Below are 18,335 nucleotides of genomic sequence, written 5' to 3' on the forward strand. Positions count from 1 at the left end.
CCATTACCTACTACTATCACTCGACGATAACTGCGAACCATAATTCTACCAAAATATTATTAAAATTCAGACAAGAAAACCTCAAAAACTAGGCACCTTTTGAGGTTGCCTTTTAATACTATATATATCTCATTAATTAATATCAACTCCATAACTTTACGTAGCATAAAGTTCAAACCGTTCTTATGGAATAAGAGAGAAGCAGACAACAGCAGAGCTGCCTAAATAAATTAAAAACGTACACAGAATATAATTGTAAAGATGAATGTGTTGCCTGCAACTCGATAAGTGTCGAACAAACCAAAATAATACTCCCTACTTTTGTTACCCCTGTCTTCCAATTTCTACGACCAATCTGGCCTTGTTTATTAAATTGAATTCGACTAGAAATTCAAGATTGTGCCCCGTTAATTTACACTACAAAAAATTATAATATTAATAACAAAAGATTAAGTAATAATTTTATTAAAAGTATATACTAAATAGTAATAATTGTTATACTACCCCTATATAATTATAATAATAATTCTACGTAAAGTTATCATTAAATACAATTAGTAATATATTTGTAGTAATAATAGTTATTTATTGTCTAATAATGACACGAATTGAATTTAAGGAGGCATTTCATTTTCAGTGATTGTCATCAGGCCAAGTCCAATAAATGTGAATTACATTCTCCGAGTCAAATCGTCTTCAATTTCTTACCGGCGATTACTTTTTGCCGTAGACATTTTTCGTTGACCACTAAACGTTAAGTGACATATCTGGCAATGTATCGACCAATTAAAAGAAAGTGTAGCTTGGAAGAAAAGTGTGATGTAAGCCACAAGCAAATTGACCAATGTTAAAACTTGATGTTTCACGGGCATCTATTTTCGATAGGAAACTCTCTCATGGAACATAGGAAACTGTTGATTGCTACGTATTTGATTATTGGTCCGAGTCTTACATAATTTGCACCCATGGTTAAGTAAAATTTGAACGGAATTCAAAAGCGGGACAAACACATTTCTTTTGTTTGACGGTGGAGTTTTTTACGTCGAAATAAGAATTTTGACCAAATGAGAATGAAGAAAAACTAAAAATCAAAATCTCATGCATTGCACGTATTGACAAAAAGGCCGGAAGTACGAGACTTTTCACTAAATAAATCAATCACTACTCGACGGGATCTTGCACCATTGCGGCAACCCTCCACCTCTTCTGCTGGTAGCACACTATTGAAAAAGCATTAGACTTTGGGCGTGATGGAAACATGATACGACAAAACCCACCCTGCGATTTATGTACTAATTCTAACAATGAAATTTGATTCCAAAGCCATAACAATTCAGAATCCATATACCTATCCACACCGAATTTTTTACCAGACTTGAAATGATTATAACGAGAAATCTGATTCGATCCAATTTACTATCTAGGTCAGGAAGATCCAACAAACACATAACATATGTTGCGTGATTGATTATGTTCAAACTGATGTGATAGATTAGCTAGGTTCAATCTGACCTGACTTGTGTAAGAATCCTCGTAACAAGTACAATCAGAATTTATCTTGATCCTACTAATTGTCCAAGCAATTAGTTAGTACAACCCATGACAGAAACTGAGCTCCTGCACGATCAATATATCATTTGCAAATTTATGAGAGCAAAGTCACAAGACAATTAATTCTAGGTGGTAAGAGACTATCACAAAACAACTCACAAGTGAACTCAAAAGAGAGACCATGCCATGTTCCACTCATCACATCAGTCAACCTTTTTATCTGAAGTTTGAGAGTTGCTGAAAGCTGCCGATGATGAACGCTTGTCTTCGGCCATCTTCAAGTGCAGTTCGTCCCTTTCCCTGAAATACCTCTCGAACGCCCTTGGGAGGAATCGAGGAATTAAGAAACACAACATATTCACAGCGAAATAAGCCAGATTTGCGACCGCCAGACTCCTTCCGAACCAATACCAGCATACATCCTGAAAACACATGCAACATCAAGTGACCAGATGAATCAAATTACTTAATCAGCACAAGTATAGGTTGCACATAATAATGAAATATTTAAATATAGTTTGAATAAATTACAATGGAAAATTAATTATACTTTCATCGCACGTCAATATGTTGCAAATTCCTCTGATTATACGATTTTTAGTGTAATACATGATTGCAAAACTTGTGGTATAATTGCTCAAAGCCTAATTACTTATTAATTCATGCTACACTTCATATTTGCACCATGAACGAACGTAAAAGTAGTTGCCATATGCTCCTCACTCTTAGAAATAATACAGGGAACATTAAAATATAGAATTTTTTTTTAACTTTTAGTCCCATAAATATGAGGTAACAATTTAGTCCTGTACAATTTTTATTCCGTAACTTAAAAACTTCTCGAATTTAAGACAAAAATAACTAGAATTATTGAAAACATACGCCCAATAAAGCTGATTACATGCACTTTTTCAACTATTCCACCAAATTTCAATCATTGTTGTCCTCAACGTGCGAAAATACACGACTAAAATTATCACCATGAATACTTGCCCTTACCAGATAAAAATCGATTTTCTCAAAAAATATATGTACATAGCGATTATCTAATTAATTGTATGATTCTGTACATTGAGTAACCTTTAATTATATACGAGATGGTATTTAATTGAAGCATTAAAAACAACACATATTATTATGCAAAAGAGGGAGGTGAGAGAGATTAAGCATTACAGGCAGTTGAGCATTCGCAGGCAAGGTTTTGTTGATCCACACATCCTTCGTCCAATCAAGAATCACGAAAATCCTACGAACTGTATAAAGCAACGGCACCAGGGCTCTCACCGGCGGCGAAAACAGCGACAGCCCACTAATTATGTTCTCCGTCAGGATCTGAAACGACAGCAGGAAGAGATGCGGCGTCGCCGACCGCACGGCGTGGTCGTCCCCTCTCGCGAATCCGCCCAACACGTACGCCAACGGCAAGAACAGCCCCACGGCGGTGCCGACCACCACGTACAGTCTGAACACCCTGCTGCCCTGGAATATCTCCGGGGACTCATTGCTGATCTTTCCCAGCGACGGAAACACAAACCTGGAAAGCATAAGGACGTAGGCGGAGGCGAACGCCGGGAAGAGGAGGTCGACGAGGGGGACAAGGCCGCTGGCTGAAAACACCATGATGAAAGCCACTAGCTGCAATTCGATTACGCGGAGGGAGCCCATCACTCCACCTAACGCTGGTGTCGCCGCCTGCTGCTGCTGGTTGCCCGACGGCGGAGATGCGGCGAGGGACACGCCGGACATTCTTGCGTGGTGGTTATTATATCCAGAGAAATTAACTGCAAGGAGTAAACAAATTGAGCAACATGAGTTAGGTACATAGAGAAATCTTCATTTTCTTTCCAAATGAACACTAAGACCAAATCACCATTACCGAATCCTTTGAAACAGAGCAAGAGAAGTAGGAATTCTACGTATAGATACAGTAGAAATACAGGGGAATATGGATTGAGGAAGCAAGAACAGCAACAAGAGTATCAGTTATGCAGCACCGAGAGAGAAGTTTAATGTTGTCTGAGAAAGTAGCACGTGTAGCATTCACAGAGGATCATGTGTACCTTGATACACGTGGCTTCACATAAAACAGACACGAGTGCTTTCTACGAGGTTGGACAAGAATATGGGTTGGGCTTCTCTTTCTGTTGTCACAAAGAGGATGACAGCAAGTCCATTTCTCCATTTGGGTTGAATTCAGCCCTAAACCACTAAGGAAGTGCCTAATGTTTGTAAAACTTTTGAACCTTTGGGCTTTACTATGCATCAAACCCAATAGATTTCTTTGTCCTGGAAATTTTATCGAAATCAAGTTTTGTTGAATGGAAATAATTATATAAAAATATAAAATACTTATGATATGATTGTTTACGCTCTTTAAATTGTGTATCAACAATATAGTTAGCATATGTAATTAATTATATGATGGGTTCAAGTCTCGTCAGATTTATTTAAGTTAAATTTTTTTGACTTTTTTATTATCTAATAGTTAACATCGATATTCGATTTGAATATTAAAATAATTTCATATCCGAGTACAAATTTAAAGGATTAGTGGATGTAAGGGATTTTTTTAGTCCGTTCACTTGGCTCTCCTTCAATTTTGGTCCATTAATTATAATAATTATCACATTTTATACAATATATTTGAAAAATGCTTTAATTAAGCCCAATATAGGGTTGTATCAATAATTATCTTTTTTGAAGCTGATATATTGAGTTATATATTTTATTGTAATTTATAATACATTTTAAAGTGTGTAAGATCATTCATTATATGCATACATAGACGACGTGTCACGCAAGCTAGTATAAAATATAAATTCACAACTTGTTTTGAAAGAATCAGTATGGCCCAGGAACGCCGCCGAAGTGTGAAATAAAAATTGAATTTTTCTGAAAAGGGTTCAAAGGGGTGTTCCCTTTGAAATTCTCGCGCGTTCGGTGTTTGTAAAAAACATAATAACAAACATATAAGTATACTAGATATGTGGCTAAAGGATGAAATAAAAGCATAGAAATATACAACATGAAACTTTACCTTTTATTTCTATAGATGAGCAACAACGTGCGTTGTTTCCCTTTTCATTCCTCTTTCGTTCACTTTAGAATCTAAATTAGAACCTCTCTAATTTGTCTACACCACACTATGAAATATATATAGTTCTTTTTCTATTGCTAAAAAAACAAAGAATAAGAAGAAAAAACAACTCCAAACAAACACTATTATTTAGTGCTTTTGGAGTGTTTTATGTTCTAATTTGAATCAAATTCAATATAGAACAATAAGGAGAATATTTTGCGAGAGAATTGAGAGCCAAATTTTGTGGCTTATTGGTTAGACTAGGTTGGATATGTGTGTAATTTTGTATATTATATACAATTGAATTCAAAATCCAATAACTATCAAGTTTTGCCTACAAGACAACCTATACACATACATGCATATAACCTTCAACCATGATGAAATAAGCACTCCATCATGTTAATCATGGTGAGGAGTTTCAACTCCTTCTTAACTTGCTCCAACCTCCCTCAAATGTGCTTGTATTTCAAGTATGCATCGGGCTTGATTTAATCAAATTAAATCAAGTCCAACCAAAGTTCATTGACAATAATTAATTAAATTAATTTTAGCCCAACTAAGTCTAAAGATTCATTTAATCCAATTAAATAAATTTAAGCTCAAACACTAATTAATTGATCCAATTCATTAATTAAGCCAAACTTAATAAATTAATCCAATTAGTTTAAAGGTGTTAAGTCAAAAATTAATTAATCCGATCAATTAATTATTGAGCCATCCATCAAATGAATTATTAAATAAATGATCCAATCATTTATATATTCTCCTTAAATTAATTTAATTAGTTAAATTAATTTAATCTAATTAAATTAATTCATTTCTTCTCGAATTAATTTTACGAATTCCATAGTGATTTGTGTGCAGGTTCACTCCCAGCTAGACTTGAGCATTGTGTCCAATACAAATAATTAATAAAATTTAATTTAATTAATTATTTATAATTAACCATTAATCGGAAACGCCGGTCATCTTGGGTGGCTGTCTAGGAACGATCTATGGCACTAGAGACTAGGTAAACGTTGGCGTGAACATTTAGGCTCTCGAGTTCCATACAAGTCCGATCCTTCCGTCGATCATCTCCCGGCTTTAGTTTAGGGCATGAAATTGGGCGTCGGTTCCCATCCTGGACCAGACAATTATGCTGAATATTTGAGATGCATTTATTCTATTGATCGATAAAGAAAATCATTCTATTCGACCAATCGCTATGACCATAGACTTAGAGAGTCTAAACCATCTCAGAGTGCATAGGAGATACATCTTTGATATACTGATAGGAGACAGATTCTATCTTGAAATCCACCGTCCTCACTACATACTCCGACTACACTGGACAAAATTTATAACGACCACATCGAAGACACAATCATCTTTTGTCAGATCCAAAATATAGTCATCATATGCATGCGACTGCCATGATTCCTTAAGTCCAAGGACTAATCCTGTATTATCGAAGTCGGGAATTCAAGTCATATCGACCAAGTCTCTAAGATTTTCATATGACGATTCCCGCTATTCAGTTCAATCAGTTAACAACCTTGTCAACTGATCTGGGTAAATTATATTTTTGATCTTATAAGTGGATCTCTTTTCAATTTTGATCCCATACTCTGGTCAATTCGCACATTGAGTCCCATATATGTTTTTTTTTTTTTTTCAATTTGAGTGCACAAGAGGGTTTTCTGTCAAGAGGCTAACGACAACTGCTATTTCCGTCAGTGCCACAGATGAGTGTTTATTACATTTATTAAGATAATATCACATTCATAAAGATTGCTAAATGGTTCTCAAAATCGCCAATTCAATTAGCTTTCTGATCTCCTATTCTAACATGTTTCTATGCAATTTGATCTTTATATATATATATAAGTGCTTATGTGGAAGAGAAAGATAAAAAAGAATATCTATTTTAAGTGCCAAGTCATTCTTTAGTGCCACATGAGACAAATTAAATCATGGACAAAATTAATGGACTAAAAAATATAATTACTCAAGAAAATAAGGCTGGCGTAGCCTTTAGTGCCATATGGGATAAAAAACCTCCAAATTTATTGGCATTTTCCGGAAAAAATTAAAAAAATTAAATCAGCCACTGGAGTACATAATTGAAGGAATTTTTCAATATAATATATAAATGTGACAATATCATAATTAATAGATTAAAATTGAACAAGATCCAAGTTAATGGACTAAAAACATTTTTTTCCCTGAAATAAATTCCAGTGGATTGATATAAGAAAGATATTTGTGAACGTATAGTCACTACCCAATCTAATAGACGAATTATGCTCGTTTAAATATATATATATATATATATTATTCAAATTTAATAGAAATTTCACTAATGTAAAAAATTGTTTTTGAGTTTAAATTGTTAGGTTCAGTAAAATTTTTGTTTGGATCCACAAAAAAACGAATTTATTTTTGTCTACATTTTAATAGCTATATATATAGGTTAAGAGTCGTCGTAAATAATTATTATTAATCATGAGTAAATAAAATTATACAAAAATTTAGTTTATCCATTACAAAAAAATCTTTTATTATGACTCTTAGTTGTAGCAAATATTTTAATCACCTTCATAAAAGCACAACCAACTACTGTTGTGTTACCATGATTAACAATTATTTACTATGATTATTTATTTAAATTATATTAATTAATTATGATTAAATATTATATGTATTGGAGTGATTATAAATTTCAATGAGAAAATCAGTAACTGAAGCAACTTTACGTTCCTCCCTTCCAAATCAACAATTTTATGATTTCATTTTCCGACCTTAATTGGCCTAATTAATTATTCTTATTATCATTAATTAAGAATAATTGACCCTTTTTAAGTAATTTAAGATATCTCAACTTTCCTTTTTACTTAAATTATTTAAAGTGTATATAATATTAATAATCTTGGAGAGTGCCAATAAAGTAACTAGAAATGAATTAAAGAATATCAAAATAATAATTAAGTACTACAAACATATATTATATATATATACTCTCCATGAAATAATTACATTTCCACATCTATACTTTTCTTGTCCATAGTATAAAGATATAATATCTCCATCTTTGGCTAAAATACCAAAACGCCCATCAAATATACATATTTCCATTTCCAATACTCAAAGATAGACATCTCCCTTTTATTAGGAAACCATATAAACAATTAATTTTTCTTTTCAATCATATTATTTTTAAAACCCTAAAAAATTGCAATTTTCTTGCTACATTAAAGAGCTCATGCCAATACAAATACACAACTACCAACCCTTATCATACACTTATCATGTACTTTATATATATATATATATATAACTTTACATAAAAGCCATCAACATAAACACAAGATCATGGCCATTAAAACCCAAAATCTCCTCTCTTGATATCTACTATATATATATATACTATACATTATTAATTAATTTTTTTATAATATCCCGATCTGTAAAATTTTTTGAACCATCTCGTGTCTTTATAAGCACCAAGTGCGTGTATATATATATTTTTATAAAATTGACTTGTGTGTGGATGGAAGGTTTGGCATAAGATGAAATATATAAATATTATGGCCTAATTATAACATAGATTAAATAATTGCGTGGCACGTTAACTATATATTGGGAGGGAGTTGAAATTCAAGAAATGCGTATTTTTGCATGTGTGTATGTATGCAATATCGCACTTCCACTGACCACATATACATAGAGAGGAAAAAAAGCAAGTTTTTGCAAAACAGCAACGAGGGCATATATAGCTATCTCTCTCTCTCTCTCTATATATATATATATATATATCATATTTGTCATAGTGAAAACCTCCAAATTGTCTCCTAGAGGACAACCATGGCTAAGGTATGACTCATACTAATTCTCTTGTCTATCAGAAGACAGCTCCAATGTCATTTTTTCGACATTATAGCTAGCCTGTGTTTCAGTGATTTCTGATATAATTCTGTTAGTTTCCTTGATGTTTTTTTCTTTAGAAACTTTGATCAATTTCTGAATCTTGTGAGATTATTTATGTAGGGTTTTTGGATTTTGATTGAAATAATTTTGTGGAAATTAACAGAGAAGGAGCAGGAACAGGCGGAGGCAGCTACGGGAACAGAACAATGCTGCATGCGAACATCATCAGAACCCAAATGAGGAGAACAGAAATAATCCCGACGGGATAATAGTTTTGGGTACTTATATTCATTGTGAAGGCTGTGGAAATCAAGTCCTCAAATGTCTTCGTGGATTCCAAGGTTTCTTACATATCACAATATATATATATATATAAATATTATAAATATAATTGTATTTTTAGTTCTATGATTATTTTATTTATTTGACATTTTAGTTCTATATCTTGTTAGAATTGTACATAAAATGGTCCTTAACCTTTTATACTTTTGCAATTTTACGACATATTTGGTAGAATTTTTTTGAAGTTGGTCAAAAAGTTGCATGTGCTAGTTAAAAATTGAGACAACACATTTTATTGGTTAAATTATGATAACGTGATAAATGGTAGTAGATGTAAAAAAAAAAAAAGAGGGGGCAATGCGGCTTGCTTGCTGTATTAGGCAAAATCAGCCAATAAAATGCATTTCCCCAATTTTTAATCGGCACATGACTGGGACATAATCAGTTCCCGACTAACTTTGAAATTTCCGGCTTGAAATCATGAAATGAGAAAATGTGAAGGACCATTTTGCAGTTCTAATAAATTACAGGACTAAGCGCCAACCATAATTATAGGACTAAAATACAATTAAACCTATATATATTCTCATATCAAGTCATCATTGGATTAATTAGATATATATATGGAGTTTGGATGAAGTTTTACTGATATAATTGTGGATTTTCTAATTTTCTTTTTAGGTGTTGAGGGGATTGAAATTGATAACAAGAATCATAAGGTGATAGTTAAGGGAAAAAGTGCTGATCCCATCAAAGTGTCGGAGAGGTTGAGGAAGAAAACTGGGAAGCATGTGGAACTAATTTCTCCTAAGCCTATGAAAGAAGAGATTAAGGAGGAGGAGAAACCTGAGGTACAATTGGTATAAATACTGTCTGAGAATTGGTAGATGTATATATGTAATGAGCCTAATTAAGTGGTTGTTTGACGCAAAATTTGATGTATTGTTTTTGCTTGTCATGATGCGGGCAGCCCCAGGTGATTGAGGTTGTCTTGAAAATTTATTTGCACTGTGAGGGCTGTGCCAAAGATGTGAAGCATTGCATCCATGACATGGAAGGTAAGATCGTTACCTTAGGTTATTGTTCTGTTTTTCACGAACTGATGAGCACCTTGTGTTGCGTTTAATATAGGTAAATTACATTGCTCTCTGAGATCAAATCTAATTACACAATCAGTCTTATCTTTTGCAAAATTATAAGTACACCTCTTATATATTGATATACATTAGTAAAAAAATATATAAATTATAAGGTCAAAAGAGGTAATTGGATGTAGAGGAGGCACACCATAAGCATATAAAACCTATCACACCATACAATCTCCCATACCACTATAAATACCAAAATACTAATTTTTTAATGGAAGACTACTATTCATTGACAAGACCCCTCCTTCTTGATTATTACACATTTTGCGGAAACAATATTTCACCTGGTGTAAAAATCCGTCGCGATAAAATCCCGATTTATTCCTTAGCAAAAAAACCTCAACCACATCATATATATTGCATTAACACCCCCCCCCCCCCCAAAGAGGTGCACCTCTAATTTAAAGAACATACTTGTTTAATTAGGTTTAACCTCATCGGGTGTTGCTGTAATTCACCCTTTAATATATCCACGTCGTGCATAGAAAATCTTTTGTTAAATAAACAGATGACACAATTTTATATATATGGCATGTGTTTATAAACACGAGATGTAATAGGATTTGTAATAAAAATTACAGTCTGTATAAATTACGGGTGTGTGTAGGAGTGCAAATTGTGGATCCAGATATGGAGAAGAATCTGGTGACGGTGAAGGGAACCATGGATGCGCAGAAGCTGGTGGAGTTCATCAGCAGGAGAGGGGGACGGCATGCGGAGATTGTGAAGCAAAGCAATCCTAAGGGAAGCAATAACGGTGAAATTGAAGGCAACAAGAACGAGACGCAAGAGGAGTGCTGCGTCGTCCATCACTATCCTACAGATCGACTTGTTTACGCGCCTCAGTTATTCAGCGACGAGAATCCTAATTCTTGTTCGGTCATGTGAAAGGTCTAGTTAAGGTTTCACTAAGAGGATGGATGAGGAGTTGGTTGAGGTTTTGTTGGACGTTGCTTCTTTTAGGATTTGGTGTGATCTCCAGCTCGTTTCATGCTAAGAAATGAGATGGTACAGCTTTTGTTTTAGGACAATTATGTAGGTAGTTAAAGTGCAGTTGTCTTTCTTTGTTGTGTGATGAGTGTTTATACGTATGGAACGAAGCTAGCTGAGTGGTGAACTTGGTGCTTTTTCCTTCTTATATACTGATGATGATTGATCTTCCTCTTGATGTATGTTGAGAGACTATGTTTATGTAGATATATCACAAAGTGGGCTTGCTCAAGTGGTAAGATTGGTGTTTGTGGGTTCAATTCATATAAATATGAATGTTTGTTTATTATAATAATTAGTTAAAAAGACACACTCCTAGCATGTGCAAATAGGATAATGTTTTTATTAAATTAATATTTTATTATCATAAGCTATATTCGGTTGTGTCAAGAGCCGCCATCCCCGCTTAGCCAGCTGGGCCGTATAAAAGGCTGCTAATCTCCGAAATCCAAGACCCATCTCCTCCTTCAATGCCCAACTTACTCCATGCTATCCAAAGCGTCCGTTGTTTTTTCATATTGTGCCACCAAATCATTGATTCAAGCGAGGATAACACCTAGTCCAAAATCTTGAAACATGACATGGCATACGTCGTAATAGATTGGACCGCCAACTGGGTTAGCACACCCTTCCTTGCTTGTGATACAAGCTTGAGTTCCACGTGTGTAGTCGTTGCCACACCCCACTCTCCATGGCGATATTTCGACTCACCACCATAGGGAATTTCTCCCAACTTGATTTCCTATCTCAAAGCTCACCCGCACAATTCTTTGTATTGCATTCAACCCATCCTCCTTTGCCTTGCAGAAAATGAGTGTGTCATCGATAAAGAATAGATGTGACACCTGAGGCACTCCATATCTAATCTCCAACCCACAAATCAGATTCCTCCTCTCCGCGTCTTGCAACATACAGCCAAAGGCTTCTACTTCTAGGAATAAATATGGTGACAGGGGGTCGCCTTGGCACAATCTGCATCAGCTAAAAAGTCTCATTATTCTATTTTATTTAATGTAATTTTTTGTAAAATGATCCAATCATTAATTGTTAATGGTCAATTAATGGTGCAGTCCAAAAGTAATCCTTTTGAATACCAAAATTGATGAATTTTTAACATAAAATAGCTGATGTAGGTCGCTCAAAATTAGGATTCCCGAATCGGGGTCGCTAGGTCGGGCAACCGGGTCGTGATCGCTGACTCCCTCTTTCAAGCTACCTGGAGCGGATCCTGAGAACATAGCAAACGTCAGACTAGCCGAGAAGCCCTCGCCGATAGCCCTCCGATGCTTAAGTCAGAAAGGATGGGATCGAAAATAAGATAATGGGATCGAGCTAGAACACAAATTGGCGGTAAAAGTAGGTAATCAAAACGTATTTAAAATACCATAAATGAGGGTATTTATACTGGTACGGTACCCTCTGTACGTGTTACACGTGGCTCCAGTGAAGGGGCGCCACGTCACCCTCTGTCGGACCTGCAGCCGCCGCTGCTGCAACTGCACAGTGGGCCCCGTCATGCGCAGTCATAGGTTCAGTCCTAGGCGGAGTGCTTGTGCCAAAAGTAGGGGGGTATTCTGGTAATTGTACAATTTCCCTCATCAATACCAAAATTAATTTAGTGACATAACCCTCTTATGAACATACACAAAAGTGAACATTTGTTTTCGAAACACAGGCCTCTATTCTGAAGAGACGTGGCATCCCATCTGCTGAGTCAGGTTGACTAAGAATAATTTAGTTATAATGCATATGCTTATATTCATAAGCTATCTAATCTCTTTTATATTTTTTTTTCGTAATTATTCGCATGTTTCTTTAATTTTATAATTTTTTATACAGTGTCTCCAAATAATTTTTTATTTTTTAAAATTTTCAAAAAATTAAAATATAATTAAGAAAAGAAACTTCAGTTCATGGTATAAAACGACATCGATCTTCTATCACACTTTTACATATATATCACGTCAACGTGCGACTAACGCTAATTCTTTTTAAGTAAATGATATTATAATTTCAGAAAAAGCATCTGTACGAGTAGATTACAAGAGATGTGTGATAGAAGATGATTAAGCATATTATTTGAATGAAAACTCCATTTAAAATGTGATATATATAAAGATATAAATGTCGTGGATTGAACTTTATTTTGGAAAATGATGTGAAAGGACTTCATTGTTAATAAAGCCTACGGAGTCTTTACAATCTTTGCTTGGCGTTCCGTCCAACGCGCATGCACTTCACTTCAATTATTTGGGAAAACAGCCAAAACCAACTCCACAAGGAAATGCACTCTCATCTACAATTCAATATTTTACTTTTACTTTTTCTTCTATCAGTGCTCTTTTTCCTTTCTAGATCAATTTTTTCGGTGAATGCTATTTTCATTACCAAAAAACAATAAGTTAGTAAATAGGATTAATAAGGGATAATTATATTTTCTTTCTTTAATATTTGGCGTAATTATATGTACATCCTTTATGGTTTGGGAAATTACATTTAGCTCATTTAAGGTTTACTTTCATCTAATAAATAAGTTTCCATTAGTTAAAATTTACTGAATTTGCTGATATTAACAAAAAAACAGAATATAAATTGAGCCATCGATTGACTTATTAATGACTTATTATAGGTCAAATAATTTTTTTTAAACTAAACTGCTCTTTTAATGATAAAAAAAACATGTAAAATACCGATTGTTATTGCCTCTTCAATTTTAGCTTTTTGAATCCATTGTACATTAACTTTTAAAGGGAAAATGGCATTTTCTCATATGAATTATGTGTCTACATTATCGAATTTTTTTTATATTAATTTATCATATCAATTTTGTGAAAATTTGCATTTTGCCATGTATGATCTTTTTTGTTAATTTTTTGCCCAAAAAACATGATATGTTGTTCATATATGAAAAATATTACATCACATAAATCTTAAATATCACATGTGCACTGCATGTGATGTTTTTTCGAGACTCGATAAAAAATAGCTATAAATGCAAAATGCAAATTTTTGTAAAAATTGAGATGGTAAGTTGACACAAAAAAAATGTTTAGATATCAAAATATAAAAATGGTCACAGTTTGAATGGCAAAACATAATTAATCCTAATGGGTATACCCCAAAAGGGATTGACCCAAGAAGAAATACTAAGCCCAAGAACAGGCCCTCCAGCCCAGGAGAGAGTCAACCTGCTCAGGTGGCCGGACTTAATCCAAGAAGGGAGCACCCTGCAATATGATTTGGCCCAAAGGGGAGGCCTACTAGGCTTAGCCCAAGAGGGAGCCCCCACCACCAGAGTTCATCCAAGGATGAAGCTTACCTCATCAAGCTTGACCCAAAAAGGAGGCCTAGTCTGAAGGTCTACTGTTCCATTCAAAGTCAGTCGGAAGGAAGGAATGTGTCCTCAAGGGGTTAGACTCTTTAGTCTAAAAAGACTCCCCACCAGGTAGGAGTCTTCACTAAGTAGGAGTCCCCCTTTCACTCGAAAACTTGCTGCCTAAGGAACGGATAATGTGCGACCTTATCCCCTCCTGAATCCCGCTTTCCTAGCCAGGCACGCGGACCCCCCTCCCCGAAACTCCTGATACAAAAGGACTTTCACTCTATAAATAGGGGAGGTACTCCTCAACAGACAGCCCCTTCCACACTGGAGAACCTCTCTTACTGCTTTCTGCTATTCTAATTTATGCTCTTGCATACGAAATTCTTACTTTTATCATAATTTTTCGTTATAATTTATATACAATTATCTATTCTTAAATTCGTGACTAATTTAAGCATCGGAGTGCGAACATTTTGTTTTGCACATTATCCTTCTCAAGAGCTTTCACTCAAGTAGCGCAAATTTGATATCAAGATCCAAAAACTCTGAATCTGTACTAAAATCACAAGCATCAAATCCATTTTTAATTTTGAGAATGTTCCACACGTAAACTGTATGTTGTTATATTTTTAAATTATAATTAAAATTAATTTAATAATATTTTTTAATAAAAAAAATACATTTCTATCATCCATTCGTACGACACCTATAGCTATATGTAACACATGAATGTTATAGCACATTTAGACTGACTAGGCAATCACTACTTTATGGGATTCTTTTTTAAATGTATATTTTATTTTTATTTTCAGGAAGAAGTAATTTTGAACTCATCTATTATAAAGAACAAAATTAAGATAGCTGTGAATAACATATACTATCGGATTTATTACAATTTTGATCCTATAATTATAATTGTTCAATATTTTTATTTTATAAAAAAAAACACAATTTTTTTTGAAAAATTCTAAATTTGGTTGAAGCTGACGCGTGCAAATCAATGTGCGTCTTAAATTTGAGATCCACATTGTGATTTTCCAGCCAATTTTTAAATTTCCTCCAAAATTTGTCCTCAAATCCTGAAATTTGCGAATATACTAGATCAAATCACAAGTTTCATTTTTTAAAAAATCAAAATACCAAACACTTATAATTACATAACCAAAATAACAACAACGGCGATACTGGTTAATATTTTCACATCTTTTACTTAGTTAAAACTGTTGCATGCATGTAGTCACTTGTGGAATGTACCTTCCTTAATTTGTCAACAAAAGAAAGGGGGATGAAAGTTCAAAACCATATGCTGAATAGTTGAAATCAAGAAACACAAGTGCAAAACCGGAGCACCTAAATTGATACATGAAATATATGTACATCCCCAATGGCCCATTTGCCTTTTAGTATTATTTGAATGCTTTATCAAAAAGCACACAAGTCTTTTGATCAACTTTTTTTACAATAAGAAAGTATGTGTAGAATCCCACCAAAATATCCTTCTTTTTCCACATCCCACTATATAAACATCCCTTCCATTCCATTCTATTGCTCTTCTTGTGGGATTTTCATATGAGAGAATATTTCTAAACATATGTAAATTCCCAAGAATTATTCAGTTTCCTTCAACACTATATACATATACTTGCCACTTTTCTTCTCATAAATTCATCAATGGAGGAGTGTAGTTCAATCAAAGAAGGAAAGATTCATCAAGCCATGAAAAACTACGAGAGGGCTAAGTTTCTTTATGGTTTCGTTCTCTATTCGCTTACGTCTCTCATCACTTGCGCGTTCGTTTCGTACAATTTCTGGTCCCCGTTCGTGAAGTACTCTTTATCTTCTTTTTCGGACGATATTTTCTTTCTATTCAATGCCAAATTCTTCTTCGTCGTGGGAAATCTCATCGTTTTTATCCTCATAGGAGAGTCAAAACTAAAACGACCTTTGTGTTCGTCTCCAGCTTCAGATATCTATGACGAGTACGTCGCAAGAACTCACACCAGCTACCGTAAGGTAATTAAGTCGGACAGATCCATGCAAACCCTAAATATTGAAAAGAAAAAGCATGGGAATGTTGAAGAGAGAATGTGCAATGAGGACAAGAAAAAGGAAATGAGAGTGTGCAAGAGTAGCATGCATCATGAAGAAAAGAAAAGGGAAATGAGAGTATGCAAAAGTGAAGGTGTGATAGTGATCAAGAAGGGAAAAACTAAGGGGAAAAAGGAGGAGGTTTATATGTCTAGAGATGAGTTAAACAAAAGAGTGGAAGCTTTCATTGCAAGAGTCAACAAGCAAAGGTTGCTTGAAGCAAATTTAGTACATCATATACATAATAGAGGTTGAAGATTGAGAGGATGGGGTTTATTTAATTTTAGGATGAGTGATATTTTGTACTTAGATTAACTTAAATATGCATGCATGTAGGGAAATTGACCAATAAATGAATATATTGTTTTCGTGGCTGAATTATTATATATAATTGTGAATTGTGTATGTTGGGAAATATGATTTTTAGTGCATGATTTTACTTTTTTTTCTTTTTCTTAAAGTGAAATTCGCCCCCATTATATATATATATATATATATGGTTGTTGGTAGGTTAATGCAAATTCTTTTGTATTCAATTAACCACCCGAGGCTTAATAAACTATCATTTTAAAGCCTCGCAACTTGCAAATTTATAATCAATATAAAGCTAAAAACTTATTAGAGAATTAAAAAATTGTGGCACTTGAGATATCTAAATATGGATCCTTTTTGACATCTTTTCAGAAAGTATAACTCTTGAACCGAAAGTTGCAATCTTATGAGAATGTCTTTCTCTACTCAGATGTTTACAAGAGCAGCTAAAGAAAAATATATTTTCCCAAAAAAATTCTATTAATTGTTTGGACCTTTTATAAAAGCATAAAATAATTCTAAAAGTAAATTCCAAAAAAAAATAATAATAATGAAAATAAAATTATTAATATTTTCATGTGCGTGTGTCACATGGTCACATTTTTTAAAGTTGATTTGGGCTGAGCCCAGACCATAAACCATTGAAAGAATAAATAAAAAAACAAAAGAGATCAACTAACCCATCGTCTCAAAGAGCAGCCGATTGTTTTTTTTTTTTTTTTTCAAATTACCTTCATCTTTTTTGCCTATAAATATGAGTCTTAGTTTTGTGATTTTTTTTTATCAGGATCTCTCTTTTCTCTCAATAATTACATATGTTCTTTAATATGTAATGTCAATTTTTTTTATTATTATTTTTACGTTTCATATGTGAGTTTTTATATTAAATTTAATAAAATAGAAGTATTCTTTTGAGAAATTAGTTGTACTTATAATTATCTAATAAAATAAATAAATAATACATTGAATCAAACAAAAGATTACAATAATAAATTTATAACTAAGAGAAAGTAGTTAAAATTGAAGGTATCGGCATACGCACGGGACATATAATGAACAACGAAAGTCATAAATAAAATATTAAAATAAGATCATATTTCACGCCAATCGAGTTATTCGTGCACTTATACACCAACTAGTTGATACAAGTCAAAGTGTAAGTACTTTTGTGAGACTTTAAAATTTCTCTTCCAACAATGATTTCTTGCTTTTTTATACAAAAGCAAAGTTATGATCTCTCTAGCAAGTTTTCACAAAACACAAATTTGTGTCTCTTTAAACCTTGCATGCAACTCAAGAGAACGAGAGTAGAACAACACTTTTATGAAGTAGAAAGTGTTCTATATTTTTTAAGAAGACCTTAATAAATTTCAAACTCTTCAGAAAAGAATGAAAGAGATATAACTCTTTAAGGAAAAAGAGAGATAGGAGAGTGAAGGAGAGAAATAAAGATACACACACCTTTTTTTTTTTTTTTTTTTTTTGTTCTAAGCAACTTGCAAATAGCCAACCACTTTCTCTATATATAGAGGGAACTGTTTGCTTCAAGGGTAGGTGAGCTATACCCATGAAGATGCATGCCTCTAATCAAGGGGCTTTAATATATGATAGGTTCTTACCGTCCCTTGAGGGTATGTTGAGGCTTAACAAA

At 33.6% G+C, this 18,335-nt stretch overlaps 2 protein-coding genes across 4 annotated transcripts; one reads left to right on the forward strand and one right to left on the reverse strand.

Annotated features, from left to right (window-relative positions):
* Positions 1 to 1,468: 1,468 nt before the first annotated feature.
* LOC105168445 (uncharacterized) lies at positions 1,469 to 3,556 on the reverse strand. Of its 3 annotated transcripts, XM_011088534.3 has the most exons (4): positions 3,428 to 3,556; positions 2,725 to 3,332; positions 1,711 to 1,973; positions 1,469 to 1,617 (listed from the first exon to the last, which is right to left on the reverse strand). In XM_011088534.3, the coding sequence occupies exons 2-3, from the start codon at positions 3,295 to 3,297 to the stop codon at positions 1,755 to 1,757; spliced, it is 792 nt and encodes a 263-aa protein (XP_011086836.1). In that variant the 5' UTR covers positions 3,298 to 3,332; positions 3,428 to 3,556; the 3' UTR covers positions 1,469 to 1,617; positions 1,711 to 1,754. The 3 variants fall into 3 exon arrangements, with proteins under 3 accessions (XP_011086836.1, XP_088739239.1, XP_011086834.1); XM_088883113.1 differs by having other exon boundaries at positions 1,469 to 1,973; positions 2,836 to 3,332; XM_011088532.3 differs by having other exon boundaries at positions 1,469 to 1,973.
* A 4,923-nt stretch (positions 3,557 to 8,479) lies between these two features.
* Positions 8,480 to 10,947, forward strand: LOC105168681 (heavy metal-associated isoprenylated plant protein 8). Its single transcript, XM_088883566.1, has 5 exons — positions 8,480 to 8,488; positions 8,706 to 8,883; positions 9,506 to 9,675; positions 9,795 to 9,882; positions 10,580 to 10,947. Exons 1-5 carry the CDS (start codon positions 8,480 to 8,482, stop codon positions 10,858 to 10,860), a joined length of 726 nt encoding a protein of 241 aa, XP_088739692.1. The 3' UTR covers positions 10,861 to 10,947.
* The last annotated feature ends 7,388 nt before the right edge of the window (positions 10,948 to 18,335 follow it).

This window comes from Sesamum indicum, linkage group LG8 (assembly GCF_026168435.1).
Source record: "Sesamum indicum cultivar Baizhima isolate 11 linkage group LG8, ASM2616843v1, whole genome shotgun sequence".
Lineage (NCBI taxonomy): Eukaryota > Viridiplantae > Streptophyta > Magnoliopsida > Lamiales > Pedaliaceae > Sesamum > Sesamum indicum.